General features: G+C 49.8%; 1 protein-coding gene and 1 pseudogene across 2 annotated transcripts in view; one reads left to right on the forward strand and one right to left on the reverse strand.

Moving 5' to 3' along the window:
- LOC105490615 (calcium/calmodulin dependent protein kinase ID) overlaps nt 1–14,835 on the reverse strand; it is a 491,371-nt gene extending 476,536 nt beyond the window's left edge. Inside the window, exon 1 of one of the 2 annotated variants that reach the window (XM_011756412.3) lies at nt 14,596–14,727. In XM_011756412.3, the coding sequence (XP_011754714.1) occupies nt 14,596–14,687 (92 nt within the window). In that variant the 5' untranslated portion in view covers nt 14,688–14,727. Of the gene's footprint in view, nt 1–14,595 lie in introns of both variants that reach the window. The other variant, XM_011756418.3, reaches the window with a different exon arrangement.
- Nucleotides 5,299–6,141, forward strand: LOC105490616 (large ribosomal subunit protein eL6 pseudogene; annotated as a pseudogene).
- Nucleotides 14,836–18,239: the final 3,404 nt, after the last annotated feature.

Genomic DNA, 18,239 nt, shown 5'->3' on the forward strand with positions numbered 1-18,239 from the left:
GTAATATCAGTCAGCTATATTCAATGGCTGAAGGAGGTGTTTAACCACAATTTTTAAAAAACAGTCAAATAGGCTAGGCGCGGTGGCTCACGCCTGTAATCCCAGTACTTTGGGAGGCCGAGGCGGGTGGGTCATTTGAGGTCAGGAGATCAAGACCAGCCTGGCCAACATGGTGAAACCCCGTCTCTACTAAAAGTATAAAAATTAGCTGGGTGTGGTGGTGCATGCCTGTAATCCCATATACTCGGGAGGCTGAGGCACGAGAGTAGCTTGAACCCGGGAGGCGGAGATTGCAGTGAGCCGAGATCACACCACTGCACTCCTGCCTGGGCGACAGAGCAAGACTCCATCTCAAAAAAAAAAAAAAAAAAGTCACATAGTAAGTCCTGTTATTATATTGAATTTATATCCATTTGTCAAATAAGCTGAAAGGGCCATAGAAAGCCAACATTGTCTGTCCATCACGACTAGGGCCCCAAACTCCATTTTTGCTGACCATGCTAACACACACCCAAAACATCCAAGGAGCATAATTCTTGTACATTATTGCCAAATACAGGCTGTCCCCAACTTATACACAAAATCTGTTCCCAGAGATCACTGAAAGCTTGTTGTTGTTGTTGTTGTTGTTGTTGTTTTGAGGCGTATTTTCTTACGGAAGTGGAATTTTTCATGGTGACCTGGATCCTATTCCCACCTAAAGAAGCCCTGGCATCCACGGAGAGTTGTGACGGTATCTGCAGTCCCGGCCCGGCCCTGGAAGAAAGGAATATGGGAGAGGCAGCCACACAGCAGCCTCCCTTTCCAGAGCCCAGGACAGTTTAGGACCCAATTTGGCAACAGTTGATGTAGGCTGGCTTGAAGGTCCTTTTCCCCAAAGCCCCAGTGCATCATTCCCACCTTGCCTCACTCAGCCCTCAACTCCCCAGTTTGCGACCCATTTGAGCCTCCAGGAACGAAATTACTTCTTCCTTCTGCCTCCCATTCAAATGCTAATCAAGTACTGAGAAAAAGTTCTTTCCTTAAAATCACTTACATAGTAAATGACTGGCAGCCTCTCAACCTATTTCAAGGTATTTATATCTTCTCAAGTTTTAAGGCAAATCTGAAGCAGTCTTTTTTCAAGGTTAAGGAAGTGTTAGCCTATAAATGGGAGGACATTTGGGGGCAGGGGACGCTGGCCGGCTGGTCACTCCGATACCTCCTGGCTTCGTACAGCTTCTCTTCTCTCCATCCACAAATTTTCCAAAGCTACAAAGGTTTAGGGTTTTTCTTTTTCACAACACTTTGGGCCTTGTACGAAGGGACAGTGTTGTGTGGGGAGGCAGGCAAGACTGCCACTTGAACAACAGAAACTGTCTGAGGTTTTATTTAACACAATACCTTTAGGATTCCATTTACGGCACCAAATCCAATTTATTGTAAAACCAATTTCAGTGATCTGTGTTGTGGTCATGAAAGACAGAGAAAGTTCTCTCAACAACTAGAAATATTGACTACTTTCAGTTGGAGGAGCTTTCTCTTCCTCTGCTCAGCCTGTGATAGAGGCACCAATAAATCAAGATCCCGGACATTGTCTGGCTGCCACAGGGACTAAAATGGACAGGTCAAGAGGAGAAATCATGGTTGATTTGGAAATTAGCTCCCAAAGTGTTACACTAACATCCTGTGACCTGGGACATTTAAAGCTTTTGAGATCTTCTCCCACCTCCCATGCAAAAATCCCCCAAAAGAATATTTTAAATCAATGGTTACATATTCTTATGTGGTATATACACATGTATGCTGCCATTTTTAAATACTCTAACATTAAAATAAATTCAGTACCTATAGGCTTTAAACTACGAAACTCCATGATGGTTAGACACCGTAAGGAAGTTCCTTGAGTCATCAAATCAAAACAGGAGTTTCAATAAGAAACAAAGCAGAAAGACTGAAGCAATTTTCCAAAAAGAAAAGTATGTTGAATCAAAGAGAACCCACGGGCTGCCTGCAGACCTCCGTGCAGTGAGAAGCGACTCTTCCCCAGGCTGATGGAGAGAGGGACAGAGTTTTTAAAAACCAGCTAAGGGTGCAGGGAGAGGTGCAGAGAAAAAAAAAAAAAAAAAAAAAAAAAAGCTGAGAAGCTACCCAGAGGGAGGGCTGAGCCTGGGACACACAGCTAACTAGGTCACTCCAGCACCGGAGCTGGGCCAGAGGACGTTTCAGGCAGAGTCTTTTGCTTAATGCTAGCATTACATGAACTAATCACCCCTGTTGGGAGCAAATGTTGAATGGCTCAGCGGGCCTTCCAAATCTGTGGAAATGGCCTCCGAGGAGCGGGGACAAATGACAGGGAGCAGGCATTGACTGTGCACACACCCACGTGCCACACACGGCTCTCAGTGGTTCGCGTGCATCCTCATTTCATCTTCACAAGCCTCACATTAGGTCCAAGTGTTATCCTGTTTTACAGATGAGGACATGAGGCTCAGAATGGTAACATAATTGGCCCAAAGCCATACAGCTAGGAAGCTGCGGACCCAGGATTTCCACCCATATCCGTGTAACCTCCGAGTACGTTGTTAGCTACTCACTGTACCGGGAAGAACAACTGTGGATCGGTCTTCCCTGGCTGACTGAAGAATTGTTTATGATTTCTGAAACCATAAATTTTGGGGGAGGGTAAATATGCACCATCCTGCCTATTTGCAACAAGAGCTTCCAAAAGTCGATTTCCAACAGACACTGACGTGTTCTTCCCCACCGGAACCAGCCCCAAATGTCCAACGGAGGCCAACCTCAGCTGCTGGAGGTAACTACAGCTTGATGACAGTTACTGTACCTTCAATCCCAGTTATGTGCCAGGTACGTCACATACATCACTGAATCCTTACAACAATCCCACCAGGCAGCAACTCCTATCTCTTAAACTCAGAGAGATTAAGGAATCGATCCAGAGGCATTCAGCTAATAAATGCCTGCACCAGAACCATCTTTCTATTACGTTCCATTGCCTCCCCTACCTGGCCTCAGCAAACATACCCAATGAAGGGTTTGCTCTCAAGGTTCAGTGTTAACCAGGAGAAAGAATCCCCCATTTCTTTTTTCTTTTATTTTTTGAGACAGAGCTCACTCTGTCGCCCAGGCTGGAGTGTAGTGGCACAATCTCAGCTCGCAGCAACCTCAAGCGTTTCTCATGCCTCAGCCTCCCCAGTAGCTGGGATTACGGGCATGCAACACCATGCCAGCTAATTTTTGTGTTTTTAGTAGAGATGGGGTTTTACCATGTTGGCCAGGCTGGTCTCGAACTCCCGACCTCAGGTGATCCACCCACCTCAGCCTCCCAAAGTGCTATGATTACAGGCATGAGCCACTGCACCTGGTCCCCCATTTCTTTTTTCTTTTTTTTCTCTGTGGGGACACGGTCTCTCTCTGTGACCCAGGCTGGAGTGTAGTGGTACCATCATAGCTCACTGCAGCCTCAAGAGATCCTTCTGCCTCAGTCTCCCAAAGTGCTGGGATTACAGTTGTGAGCCAGCACTCCAGGCTGGAATCCTCTCCACTTCTAAGTCCTGCTGAAAGATTTGGAAAAACAGCACAAGACATGGAGAACTGATAGCTGAAGATATAAAATGAACTTTGGTCTGTGGCGTCATGAACTTGACCTATGGCATGTATTTGGAGGTTACCTTTGATCTAACTGGAGCCTGAATAATTAATACACTGCATAATAAACCAAAAAGAAAAAGAAAAGAAAAGAAAATCAAGTGAGAGCTAATAAAAAACTACCCCAAAGAAAAAGAGATCTCCCTCACCACAGAAAGTCAAAGGCGCACAGAGAACACGAACCGAGATCAGGCTGGAACCCGGAGTCCATGTGCCCTCCTGAACTAAATAAGCACAGAACTGACCATCTTGCATCAGGAAAATAACTTGGGTCTGCTGACTCGGGCACCAGCTTCATGGTGGCCGCCTACAAGCAGTTCCTTCATTAATTAAAGAAACATAATGGCCAAGCGGAGTGGCTCCTGCCTGTAATCCCACCACTTTGTGAGGCTGAGGCGAGCAGATCACTTGGCGTCAGGAAATCTAGACCAGCCTAGACAACATGTTGAAACATCATCTCTACCAAAAATATAAAAATTAGCCGGGCGTGGTGGCATGTACCTGTAGTCCCACCTACTCGGGAGACCGAGGCAGGAGAATCACTTGAACGCAGGAGGCGGAGGTTGCAGTGAGCCAAGATCGCGCCATTGCATTCCAGCCTGGATGACAGAGCAAGACTCCATCTCAAAAAATAAAATTTAGGCCAGGCACGGTGGCTCAAGCCTGTAATCCCAGCACTTTGGGAGGCCGAAACGGGTGGATCGCGAGGTCAGGAGATCGAGACCATCCTGGCTAACACGGTGAAACCCTGTCTCTACTAAAAAAATACAAAAAACTAGCTGGGCGAGGTGGCGGGCGCCTGTAGTCCCAGCTACTTGGGAGGCTGAGGCAGGAGAATGGCGTAAACCCGGGAGGCGGAGCTTGCAGTGAGCTGAGATCCGGCCACTGCACCCCAGCCTGGGCGACAGAGCGAGACTCTGTCTCAAAAAAATAAAATAAAATAAAATAAATAAATAAATAAAATTTAAATTAAAAAATTTAAAAAAGGAAACATACCGCCGGTGGGCAAGTTGACCAGTAATGTGACAACTCTCTGTTGGACCAATGCCTAAGCCCTCCCAGAGGAAAGAGGAGGAGGAGAAGCAGGAGGAGAGAGATTGAAGGGGATTTAAGGAGATTTATTCAGGGAAAGGAAAGATTAAAGAGATTTACAGAGACCCAGCCAAAGAAAAACTCCACAAGTTAACCCCTAAAATCCTCCCCTGAGAGCACACAAATGTCCACCTGGCACCAGCCAAACCTAGTTACTGTCCATTCAGTGGCCAAGTTTGAACCAGAAATTTGTACTTGAGACACAGTCATCATTAGCTTATCTGGGAACAAACTCTACCCAAACTCCCATTTCCCAGATCTTATGTTACTAATCAATAAGGACACTGAAGTTTGTTATCTTTACCTTTTTTCCTTTTTTTTTTTTTTGAGACCCAGTCCGCTCTGTCACCCAGGCTGGAGTGCAGTGGCGCAATCTCGGCTCACTGAAATCTTCACCTCCCAGTTCAAGCAATTCTCCTGCCTCAGCCTCCCAAGTAGCTGGGACTACAGGTGCACGGCACCACACCCAGCTAATTTTCTGTATTTTCAGTAGAGACAAGGTTTCACCATGTTGGCCAGGCTGGTCTTGAAATCCTGACCTCAAATGATCAGCCCACCTCTTTCCCATCTTGCAAGATGGCGGGTGAAAAAGTTGAGAAGCCAGATACTAAAGAGAAGAAACCCGAAGCCAAGAAGGCTGATGCTGGTGGCAAGGTGGAAAAGGGTCACCTCAAGGCTAAGAAGCCCAAGAAGGGGAAACCCCATTGCAGCACAATCCTGTCCTTGTCAGAGGAATTGGCAGGTACTCCCGATCTGCCATGTATTCCAGAAAGGCCATGTACAAGAGGAAGTACTCAGCTGCTAAATCCAAGGTTGAAAAGAAAAAGAAGGAGAAGGTTCTTGCAACTCTTACAAAACCAGTTGGTGGTGACAAGCACGGCGGTACCCGGGTGGTTAAACTTCGCAAAATGCCTAGATACTATCCTACTGAAGATGTGCCTGGAAAGCTGTTGAGCCACGGCAAAAAACCCTTCAGTCAGCACGTGAGAAAACTGCGAGCCAGCATTACCCCCGGGGCCATTCTGATCATCCTCACTGGATTCCACAGAGGCTTACTTGTGACTGGACCTCTGGTCCTCAATCGAGTTCCTCTACAAAGAACACACCAGAAATTTGTCATTGCCACCTCAACCAAAATCGATATCAGCAATGTCAAAATCCCAAAACATCTTACTGACGCTTACTTCAAGCAGCAGCAGCTGCGGAAGCCCAGACACCAGGAAGCTGAGATCTTCGACACAGAAAAAGAGAAATACGAGATTACAGAGCAGCGCAAGATTGATCAGAAAGCTGTGGACGCACAAATTCTACCAAAAATCAAAGCTGTTCCTCAGCTCCAGGGCTACCTGCGATCTGTTTGCCCTGACGAATGGAATTTATCCTCACAAATTGGTGTTCTAAATGTCTTAAGAACCTCATTAAATAGCTAACTACAAAAAAAAAAAAAGATCAGCCCACCTTGGCCTCCCAAAGTGTTGGGGTATTACAGGCGTGAGCTACAGCACCCAGCCTGTTATCTTTTTTCAATTAAAAAAAACTTTTAAGCCAGACATGGTGGCTCACACCTATAATCCCGGCACTTAGAAGACTGAGGCGGGTGGATTGCTTGAGCCCGGGAGTTTGAGACCAGTCTGGGCAACACGGTGCAACCCCATCTCTACAAAAAATAAAATTAGGCCGGGCGCAGTGGCTCACGCCTGTAATCCCAGCACTTTGGAGGACCGAGACAGATAGATCGAGACCATCCTGCCTAACACAGTGAAACCCCGTCTCTAATAAAAATACAAAACATTAGCCGGGCGTGGTGGCGGGCGCCTGTAGTCCCAGCTACTAGGGAGGCTGAGGCAGGAGAATGGCGTGAACCCAGGAGGTGGAGCTTGCAGTGAGCCGAGATGGCGCCACTGCACTCCAGCCTGGGCAACAGAGTGAGACTCTGTCTCAAAATAAAAATAAAAATAAAAATAAATTAAAATAAAATTAGTCGGGCGTAGTGGTGTGGGCCTATAGTTGCAGCTACTCAGGAGGCTGAGGTGGGAGGAACACGTGCACCCACAAATTCAAGGCTGCAGTGAGTTACGATCACATCACTACATTCCAGCCTGGGAGACATAGCAAGATCTTGTTTAAAAAAAAAAAAAATACAAAATATAAAACATCCTGTCTAAGAAAAGGAGTAGTAAGAGTTCTCGCATTTTTTATATTTCTCACTGAAAGCATTTGGGCTTTGAATTCCCAAGTCAACTTGGACAGTTAGAGGTTAAAGGCCCACCTGTCAACGTGATCTAGCTCTTTTTTTTTTTCTTTTTTCTTTTTTTTTTTTTTTTTTTTTGAGACAGTTTTGCTCTTGTTGCTCAAACTAGAGTGCAATGGCGCAATCTCAGCTCACCGCAACCTCCGCCTCCCAGCTTCAAGTGATTCTCGTGCCTCAGTCTCCCGAGTAGCTGGGATTACAGGCATGCGCCATCACGCCCGGCTAATTTTTGTATCATTAGTAGAGACGGGGTTTCTCCATGTTGGTCAAGCTGGTCTTGAACTCCCGACCTCAGGTGATCCACCCACCTCAGCCTCCCAAAGTGCTGGGATTACAGGCGTGAGCCACCCCGCCCGGCCTGATTTAGCTCTTCCTATTGATAATTCTAAAGGCACAAAACAGCACTTTCACAGAATTAAGCAGCTCTTTCCTCTGCTAACATTTCCAGCCTATCACAGGCGTTTCCTACTGTGACAAAAGAGGAGGTACCTCGAAGTCCCTCCGAGAATTTCATCTTCAAATTCAGAATCCCTCCCCGGGGGAGCTGAGAAGCCCAAGGCTGTGAGCCTGCCCCTGTAAACTGTTTCCAGAGTCTCCCAACACAAGGGCACCCACAATGGGCAGACAGAGCAGGTGCTCCGAGAATTCTTGGTGAAACCGAACAAAACCACCAAATGAACTGTTCTTCCAACCTCAAGTCCTGGGAGAATCTCAAACCCCACATCCAGTCTACCAGCAATTCCTACCAGGTCCACCTTTAAAACACATCCGGAATCCAGCCGGATTTTTTTTTTTTTTTGAGACAGGGTCTCAATCCGTCACCAGGTCAGAGTGTAGTGGCATAATTATAGCTCACTGCAGCCTCAACTTCCTGGGTTCCAGCGATCCTCCTGCCTTAGCCTCCCGAGTAGCTGGTACGGCAGGTGTGCATCACCACACCTGGCTGATTTTTTTTTATTTTTGTAGAGATAGGATCTTGCCTTGTTGCCCAGGCTGGTCTCTAACTTTTGAGCTCAAGCGATCCTCCCACCTCAGCCTCCCAAAATGCTGGGATTATAGGTGTGAGCCACCACGCCTGGCCATGCCTGGCATTTTTGAGGCCCAGTGGCTTCCAGGAGGCCATGCGGCCAAGGGGGAGGAGTAAGGGGAGCTAAGGTGAGAGAGAGATGGGGGGAGGGTGAGGACAAGGGGGGTGTGGGAGGGCAGGTTGACAAGGGCCTCATAGGCTGCAGTGAAGACTTTGGCTTTAGCTCTAAGAGAAATGGAGAACCTTGGAGGGTTTTGAGCAGAGGAGTGACTTGGTCTGATTTGTGCTTTTAATGATCCCTGGGGTGACTGTGTTGGGAACAGAGGGTTGGGGTTCAAGGGCAGAAGTGGGGAGATCAGTTAGGCTCTTACAGTGATCCAGCTGAGAGGTAATGGTGTTTAGAATTGGGAAGCAGCATGGAGGTGATGAGAAGTGATTGGATTCTGGATGTGTTGTGTTTTTTTTTTTTTTTTTTTGAGACAGAGTCTCGCCCAGGCTGGAGTCCCAGCTACTAGGGAGGCTGAGGCAGGAGAATGGCATAAACCCGGGAGGTGGAGCTTGTAGTGAGCCGAGATCATGCCACTGCACTCCAGCCTGGGTGACAGAGCGAGACCCCATCTCAAAAAAAAAATAAAATAAAATAAAATAAAGTTAGTCGGGCAGTGGAGTGCAGTGGGCGCGATCTTGGCTCACTGCAATCTCTGCCTCCCGGATTCAAGTGATTCTCCTGCCTCAGCCTCCTGAGTAGCGGGGATTACAGGTGTGCACCACCACGCCCAGCTAATTTTTGTATTTTTTTTTAGTAGAGATGAGGTTTCACCATATTGGCCAGGAAGGTCTCGATCTCCTGACCTCGTGATCCGCCCGCCTCTGCCTCCCAAAGTGCTGGGATTACAGGCGTGAGCCACTGCGCCTGGCCTCAAATACATGTTTAGACTCATTAGAGTTGAGGGCTATGTTTTGTGTTATAAACTTAATTTGATAGGAAAAAGAGAACCAGACTGTATCACTATACATTGGGTTCCAACCTCTCTATAGTTTCACAAATAAAAATACATCTGGACTTTCAAACAAACCAATCATCTGTATCCTTAATAGGTGTATTTATTGGGCAGTTTCAGAATAAGTAGGGTAGTATGAGATGAGTGGGAAAAGATGGCGCTTGACCCATGGAAGTTTCTATTTATAGTCTTCCTAAAGCAGCACCCAGCAGGCACTCATTTCATGAAAAAGGAGACCCACTGCTATTGACACAAAGTGGGATCAGGGTGCTGGTCCTGAGCTCTTATTGTGCTACCAGTACAGTCACAAAAATGTCCCTCCAGAGCCAAGTGCAGTGGCACGTGCCTGTCATCCCAGCACTTTGGGAGGCCAAAGTGGGAGGATCACTTAAGGCCAGGAGTTTGAGACCAGGATGGGCAACACAGCAAGACTCTGTCTCCACAAAAAATAAAAAAATTAGCCAGGCGTGGTGGTGCACACCTACAGTCCTAGCTACTCGGGAGGTTGAGGAAGGAGAATCACTTGAGCCCAGGAGTTTGAGGCTGCAGTAAGCTATGATCGCACCACTGCACACCAGCCTGGGTGACAGAGCATGGTTCTGTCTTTAAAACAAAAAAAAATTTCCTCCAAACAGAAATGAGCTGCACCTAGCCACACAAGGAAAGCCCCCAGGGAACAAAAGCAAGTGCCCTCCTTACACAGGGACCCACAAAATCTTAGGGTTGCAAGGGTACTTGAAAATTTTCTCATGGGCCGAGCGCGGTGGCTCACGTCTGTAATCCCAGCACTTTGGGAGGCCGAGGCAGGCGGATCACGAGGTCAGGAGATCAAGACCGTCTTGGTCAACACAGTGAAACCCCATCTCTACTAAAAAATATAAAAAATTAGCCAGGTGTGGTGGCGTGTGCCTGTAATCCCAGCTACTTGGGAGGCTGAGGCAGGGGAATCACTTGAACCCGGGAGGCGGAGGTTGCAGTGAGCTGAGATCGTGCCACTACACTCCATCCTGGCAACAGAGCAAGACTCCGTCTCAAAAAAAAAAAAAAAAAAAAACCAGAAAGCAAGAGAAAATTATCTCATGTTCCCTGTTCCCCACCCCCAACCTGCCTTGATTTTATAGATGAAGAAACTGAGACAGGAAGAAGGTAATGTAGGTCAATGTCCAAGCAGCCTACAAGCCACAAAACCCTTCATGGCTGAACCAGACCTAAAACCCAGTCTCAAATCCTCCACGATGCCTTGTCCAGCCATCTACAGACTGGAATGACTTCAATTTCAAATGCTCAGCCTATACGAAAAACATGTATTCATACCCCGTGGAGATGAAGATACATTTTCTAGGGCATGCCATGTTCTGCACTCCCAGGGAAAAGAGGTTTGTTAGGAGACTCATTTTGTAACGTGCCAAGTACCCAGACCTTTCCATTCACATGCATTTCACAGCCTGGAAATTGCAGAAGTGACTTCTGTGAGTCTGGGGTGCTTCCTAGACACCACACCGAAGCTTTCCTCCCATCCATATACTTCTCTGAATAGTGTTTTAGGGGGTTTTTTATTTTTTATTTTTTGCTTCAGTAGTCACTGAAAGATAGCTACGATAGAGATGGCCTGAACAGCCTTGGCAAACACACCAACAGAAATGTGTACCCCTCCTAATTGGCCATTACATAACATTTATTTGCTCTCATAGTGTGCCAAGGGTCTGAAAACATGCTGATTAATAGACAATAATTAAGTCTCACCACCTTATTCAGAGATATGATCATGTTCTGGGATTCCCTTTTGTAGGAGGCTGCACCGAAGCAACACGGGTTGAAAGGTTTCTCCCTGAGACCTGACTCAGAGGTGCATCAGACAACCCAGGCCAGACCAGAAAGCCCAGTCCTTTCTCTTATGCTGCTCTTTGCTTCCTCAATCTCATTTTCCACCCTCCTGGGCCAACTTTCAATCCCATTCGGCCCCCACTCTCCAGCAAGGTCCCTCTAACCACACAGACTGTCTTGACCCCTTAGCTTCCAACAGTAAATGCTGGGCTCCATGAGGTGAGACACCTGGATAAGGCAGTGGATATCAGATTACAAAGTGTGGCAAAGTGAGTGCTCCTCCAGCCTTTGCAATGCTTTATTTTAAATGCATGTGAACACTGTGAGCTGACAGCCCTGCTTCTCGCAAGGCTTTCCTGCCTTTGTATCTTAAAGACGAAAGGAGAAAGTGGGGCAAACAAAGTGACTGGAACTGTGGCATACTTTGGAAATGAATGCCAGTGGTTAATTGTTGACGCCTTTCATTTGTGTTAGATTTCATTCAAAACAAGAGAAGGGACCAGACTCAAAATCCACACTGAAGGGAGGAGAAGTCAACTCCACATTAAGACTCAGGCCAGGGTCACCAGGGTGGAGCAGGCATCTCGAACTGGGGACCACTTCTATAAAGTACACAGAGGCAGCCAGGCGCAGTGGCTCACGCCTGTAATCCCAACACTGTGGGAGGCCGGGGCGGGTGGATCACGAGGTCAGGAGATCGAGACCATCCTAGCTAATATGGCGTAACCCCATCTCTACTAAAAAAACAAAAAAAAATTAGCTGGGCGTGGTGGCGGGTGCCTGTAGTCCCAGCTACTCGGGAAGCTGAGGCAGGAGAATAGCGTAAACCCGGGAGGCAGAGCTTGCAGTGAGCTGAGGTCGTGCCACTGCATTCCAGCCTCGGCAACGAAGCAAGACTCCTTCTCAAAAAAAAAGAAAAAAAAAGAAAGTCCACAGAGGCAAAAGGATGACAATCCAAAAGCTCTGAAATGCTTCCAAGTTTAGATAACATTATGCTATCATTATTGCCATCATTATGTTTTCTTATTTTTTTTTTTTTTTTTTTTTTTGAGACCGAGTCTCACTCCGTAGCCCAGGCTGGAGGGCAGAGGCGTAATCTCGGCTCACTGAAACCTCCGCCTCCCAGGTTCAAGCGATTCTCCTGCCTCAGTCTCCCGAGCAGCTGAAATTATAGGCATGCGCCACCACACCCGCCTAATTTTTGTATTGTTAGTAGCGACAGGGTTTCACCATGTTGGCCAGGCTCATCTCAAACTCCTAACTTCAAGTGATCAGCTCGCCTTAGCCTCCCAAAGTTCTGGGATTACAGGTGTGAGCCACCACGCCCAGCCCAATATGTTTTCTTTACGTTAATATTAAAGTTCGTGTTCCAAATACTAAAGTTAAGTCAAATTATTTACTCAACATTTGCCATTACAATATCTACAAAGTGTGTCAACCCTGTACGGATAATCAAAAGTGGCTCTGTCTATCTGTTCACAGATACCAGCTCTGCCACTTAATAGCTAGCTGAGGTGTGGCAGCTCACATAGTATCTCTGCCACCTTAGTTTTCTCATCTGCAAATTGGGTATAATGGTAAATACCTACTTCGTAAGGTTACTCTGAAATTTAAATGAGTTAATACACATAAGGCATGTAAAATAAGACCTGATCTTGGGTATACATTTCAGAATACCATCTATGATTACCATGATTATTATGTCGAGTAAAAACATCTTGATTATCGCACTGTTTCTCTATCATTCTTCTAGGTCCCCTGCCGGCGCTACAGCGGGAAGCTCCTTTGCAAAGAATTCCATCCCAGGCAGAAGGGAATGCTTTGGGACCCTAAGAGGGACCTGTTCCCAAAGCTCACCGAACATGGCTGGAGTCCAAGAGGCTGTTCTGCCAGAGATGCACTCTGGCACCAGAAGGCAAATCCCCATTTTTCCCCAAGGTGGAAACCACCCGCAGTCATCTCCAAACACGGTGCTCCAGCAGGAGCCACAGCTCGGAGCCTCAGCAGCCCTGCCACTGCAGAGGTGCAGCTGCAGGAGTCAGTTAGGGGACAGGGCATCAGTCACCCCGAGGCTACAGGCAAGAAGCCAGTGTGGGTGGGCTCGGGTGGGAACAAGCCATGCACAGGAAGGCATTCACACAGGGTGGGTCCCCACACTCTCCCATTCCCTCATCGGCGGCCACAGCACGGGTCCTGGATGACAAGCAAAGGCCATGCTTTCTTGTCTCTCAGTAACTTGAGCATCTCAGAATCACAACCCCAAACCCAAATAAACCTCAGTGGCAATTTTCAAAAGTTTTGACCCAAACTAACCCCTTACCTGGCTGCACTGAGAGGCAACCCCAAACCCCTATTTATTAAAAAGCTACATCTTTTTCTGTTTTCATTCCAACAAAGGTAGCAAATAGGTGCCCTCCCTGAAAGGCAACAACCACAGCAGGGAGACCCCGCTCTAATCCTCAGCGTGCGCCTTCCTGGGAATCAGAAGCAGGGCTGGGAACGCCACCCTCACAACTTCACTCCAGGGGACCTCCTGCAGATCTGCGTGGGGATGGGGGGAAATGACTGAACAGCAGCAGACCCCGAGTCTGGAGGTGAAGACAATCTGGGTAATGTGGTGCTGGAAAAAAACCAAGCACAAAAACAAGCACACGGGAAAAAAAGGAGGAAGGAAAGAAAGAGCACCCGACAACGCACTGATTTATCCCAGGAAATAGCTCCTTTCTCTTCCCAGCCTAATCAACACCTCCATGAACCCCTGCAAAATGTGCACTTCAGACTGCACACTTGTGCGTGAATACACATACACTGGCCGATACTGATGCACAACAAATACTGATCGTATGAGGGAAGAAAATAACTTTAACTTCAGACTCATTCGGCAGATCCTGATTCTCTTTCACTATCAGCCTCCCCACCTATTCTGAGCCACTCCAAAACAAAACAAACAAGACCCAACTCCTGGGCAGAAAGGGAACAGCAGCTGAGCTGAGCAGCACACGCTTGGAGCGTTCCTGCCATCGACTTCGGATTATTTCTGCTTTCTTGAGACGCAGCCATCAGCATGGGACTCGATGCAGCCCGGAGAGCACCGCCCGCGCAGCGACGCGCACAGACCCTCCCTTGGAGACGCGCTCCCCGGCGCGTGCGGCCGAGCCCGCGTGAAATGCACAGACCCTCAGGTGAGGCTCTGCCCACGTGTGACCCTGAGCACTGCGAAGCCCTTCCCTTCCATCCTCCCGTGGCCACCCAAAGTCTTGCCTACACCTCGTACGTGCAGATGCCAGTTCCATAGGAATACATGATGTAAGGACAGAAATGGGAATGACTGGAGGCTGATCTTCTCGTGACCACGTCTCGCCAACGCGGTGCGCCCATGCACACGGCGAGTAAACGCACACAGCCGGTAAACAGCCATCCCCACCATGCTCAGCCCACAGTCACGCGTGGGGAGAAGGCAGCGGAGAGGGCGGCGGTAGCAGGGGAAGTGGGAAGTCGCGCGCCCGCGTGGGCTGCTCCCTGACAGCCCGGCGCTGCCCCCTCCCCCTCCCGGGAACGGCGCCCACCCGGGGGTCGCAGGCCCACGCGTCGGGTGCGCTCGGGGGGCTCTGCAGCGCGGAGATCGGGACAATGAGGACGCGGTGACAGGCTAGGTTCCTGCCGCGGTGGTGGCGGCGGCGGCGGCAGCTGGAGCTGCCCGTGCAGCCCCCGCCGCGGCCACCTCCACCCTCGCCTCCCCGGTCCCCACTTACGTTCCGAGGGTCTCCTTGAACTCGAAGATCTTCTTGATATCTTCAGCTTGCTTTTTCCAGGAGGAGCTGCTCTCGCCGTTCTCCCGGGCCATGGCCGACGAGCGCGGCGCGGAGGAGCGGCCGGGGGCGCGCTGGGGAGGGGGCGCCGGGGGCGCGGCGCGGGCGCAGGGGCGGCGGGGATGCCGGGCGGCTCGGGCTGCGGCGCAGCTTCCTCCTCTGCAGTTTCCTCTTTCGCTCTCGCCGCCGCCGCCGCGGTCCCTCCCTGGCTCTTATTTCTGCTGTTCTCGGGCACAGACTTCCTGCCGCCGCCGCGCGCCGGCTCCTTTGCCGCCGCCTGCCAGCCTCACTTTCTGCTACTTTCTTGCCTCCCTCCCGCTCCCTCCCTGCCGCCAGCCGCGCTCCCCCCCACCTCGCGCCTCCTCCCCCTCCTCCCCCTCCTCCCCCTCCCGCGGGCTCCCCGCCCTCCCCGTGCGCCCCGGCCGCTCCCCGCCTCCAGCGCGCCGCCTTCGGGGATGTCCCGCTCCCCTCCCAGGAGCGCCGGGCCGCGGCCGTCGTGCCCCCTGGAGCCCCGGCGAGGGCGAGTGCGGGCCCCCGGCAGGTGCGGGGCGCACGCGGGAGAGCCCCAGCCCCTCGGGGAGCTGGAAACCGAGTCAAGTCTGGGGGCGCCGGGGCTTTCCCGTCTCCGGCGGGAGGGGGCGCCTCTGCGTGGCTCGGAAGCGCCAGGCGGGCGGGGGTGCGCGGCGGCCGGATGCGGGGCGCCGAGGGCGGGGCGCCTTCCCGCGCTGTGGCCGGTGGCCCGGGGAACCCGAGGGGCGCGGCGCGGGGCGGGTGGGGGCCGGTTGTTATGGCGACGGGCGGCGGCGGCGGCTGGGATGGAGGCGGCAGCGGGCGGGAGCTCATTCGCATTGCACCAAATCGGTTTCACGTCAGTTTCGGGACGGACCCGCGAGGATCAAGCCGGGGAGCCTCTGGGCGGGCACGCGCAGGACGCGCCAGCAGCTGCCTCGTGGTCCCTTTGCTAGCAAAACTCCCGGGAGTGTTTGGCGGCCGTGCGGGCGCCCTGGTGCTGGGCTGGAGCGGCCGGCAGGCCCGGCCGGCCTGGCTGCCCTGGCTCACGCTTGGCCCCTTCTGGCATCTCCCTCTCCTCCTAGAGACTCAGTGGGAAGAAGTGATCGTCTGCCCCACAGTCCCCTCAAAGGAGGGGCCCACCCGCGGCTGGCTTAGTAGGGTGTCCGGGTGGTGGGGCAGGCACCTGCTTTCCTATGGACTGCCAAAACTAACCCAGAGAATTCCCTCCTGACTCCCATCTCCCGCTGTACTTTGGCCTGCCCACCCCACTCCTGGTGTCCACCTGTCAGAGGGCAGCCCACGTGCTCCAGTTCCCTGGTCCCCAACCTGCAGGGGCGACCTCTTGATCGGAAAGTTTTAGATAGCAACACTTCCCCTCCCTCGGGGCCCCTCGTAGTTGGGTAAACAGCTCTGTCTCTTGATTGGGGACACCTGTCCCATTTTCCCAGGACTGTTCCAATTTCACTGTAAAAGGAAAAAATATATATATATGCTCCCGGAATAGGAAACTTCATCCAGCACCTTCTCCCTAGTTCTGACTTTGGCTGGAGTGGAGGCAGCCCAGCTGCTCTCCCTCAGCCCCTACCCTGACCCTAAGGAGGTCAGACGACACCCTGGCATCCCCATTCCTAGGACCTCAATGCTGGTTTCCGTCTTTCAAAGACGGTTAGCTTAAGGTTCTCCAAACTGAGAAGAGCAAATAGAGGATTTACTTGCGGGTTAGATATAGAATAAATCCACAAACCCAATTTCCAAGAGGGATGGGTGAGAATAATTACTAAGGAACCTCTCTTATACTTGAGGCACATTACCAAGGTCCAAGGCAAACAGCATCCCCTTCAATAAAAAATATATTTGAAAAACTATCGTGTATTTTACTTGTACCAAAGGTTAGATAATAACAATGGGAACCAGGGCATAAGTCAACTAAGATCCCAGCTGACACTTATCCCATGCTCCACCATCAGCATCTTCTTGTCCTTTCTTTCTCCTTCCCTTCCTCCCACTCTGTTTCCTTCTCCTCCTTTCCTATCTGGTTCTCTCCTGTGTTGCCCTTGCTCCCTGGCCTCAGGAACAGCCTCCAGAGCTCATGGAAACAATTCTCCTCAGCTTTTATCCCCACAGCTAAAGAAGCGCTGATTCTCTGCTACTTGGCCATAAAAAAGAATGAAATCATGTCTTTTGCAGCAACGTGGTTGGAACTGAAGGCCATTATCTTAGGTGAAATAACTCAGAAAGTCAAATACCACATGTTCTCACTTAGAAGTGAGAGCTAAGGCCAGGCGTGGTGGCTCACGCCTGTAATCCCAGCACTTTGGGAGGCCTAGGCCAGTGGATCACCTGAGGTCAGGAGTTCAAGACCAGTCTGGCCAACATGGTGAAACTGCTAAAAACAAAAATTAGCTGGGCATGGTGGCACATGCCTGTCATCCCAGCTACTTGGGAGGCTGAGGCAGCAGAATCGCTGTAACCTAGAAGGTTGCAGTGAGCCAAGATTGCACCATTGCACTCCAGCCTGGAGACAGAGCAAGACTCCATCTCAAAAAAAAAGGAAAGAAGTGGGAGCTAAATAATGTGTACATGTGGACAGACAGTGTGGAATGATGACATTGGAGACTAGGAAGGGTAGGAGTGGGGTAGGGGATGGGATAAGAAATTAACTAATGGGTACGATGTACCCTATTCCGGTGATAGTTAAGCTAAAAGCCCAGACCTCACCACTACGCAATATATCCATGTAACAAAACTGCACTTGTACCCCTAAATCCATAAAATAATCATAAAATATAATCATTAGAAAAAAAGAAGGCAATTTTACAGTAACAGTAAAGATGAAGGGAAAGCAAAGGAGAAGTTCCACGTGGCTCTGGGGCCGTGATTTTTCTTAGCAGGCTATAAGCTCCTTGAGAGGAAGGCACCTATTAACTTTCTCACCACTGTTTCCCAGCACCCATACTGACTGATCTGAAAATGTGTGTCGAATGGGTAAAGAAATGAAATTGAGGCTGGACACGGCGGCTCACACCTGTAATCCCAGCACTTTGAGAGGCAGAGGCAGACGGATCACCTAAGGTCAGGAGTTTGAGACCAGCCAGGCCAACATGGTGAAACCCTGTCTTTACTAAAACTACAAAAATTAGCCGGGCGTGGTGGTGCACCCCTGTAATCCCAGGTACTCAGGAGGCTGAGGCAGGAGAATCACTTGAACCCAGTAGGCGGAGGTTGCAGTGAGCCAAGATCATGCCACTGCACGCCAGCCCGGGCAACAGAGTGAGACTCTGTTCAAAAAAAGAAAAGAGAAATGAAATCTAGTTAAGACTGCTGTTTGGTATTTGTTGTACTGGTGGAACTGCTGTAGGGCGCTTTATTTCTTTTCCAAACTTTCTGTAATGATGTTCATTTGGCATTATCAAGCTATTCTAAGTTGGATGAGGTCCTCAAGAAAAAGCACACTTCTTTTTTTTCTTTCTTTTTTGTTTTTTGTTTTTTGTTTTTTTTTGAGACAAAGTCTTGCTCTGTCGCCAGGGTGGAGTGCAGTGGCGCGATCTCAGCTCATTGTAACGTCCACCACCCAG

This window comes from Macaca nemestrina, chromosome 9 (genome assembly GCF_043159975.1).
Source record: "Macaca nemestrina isolate mMacNem1 chromosome 9, mMacNem.hap1, whole genome shotgun sequence".
NCBI lineage: Eukaryota > Metazoa > Chordata > Mammalia > Primates > Cercopithecidae > Macaca > Macaca nemestrina.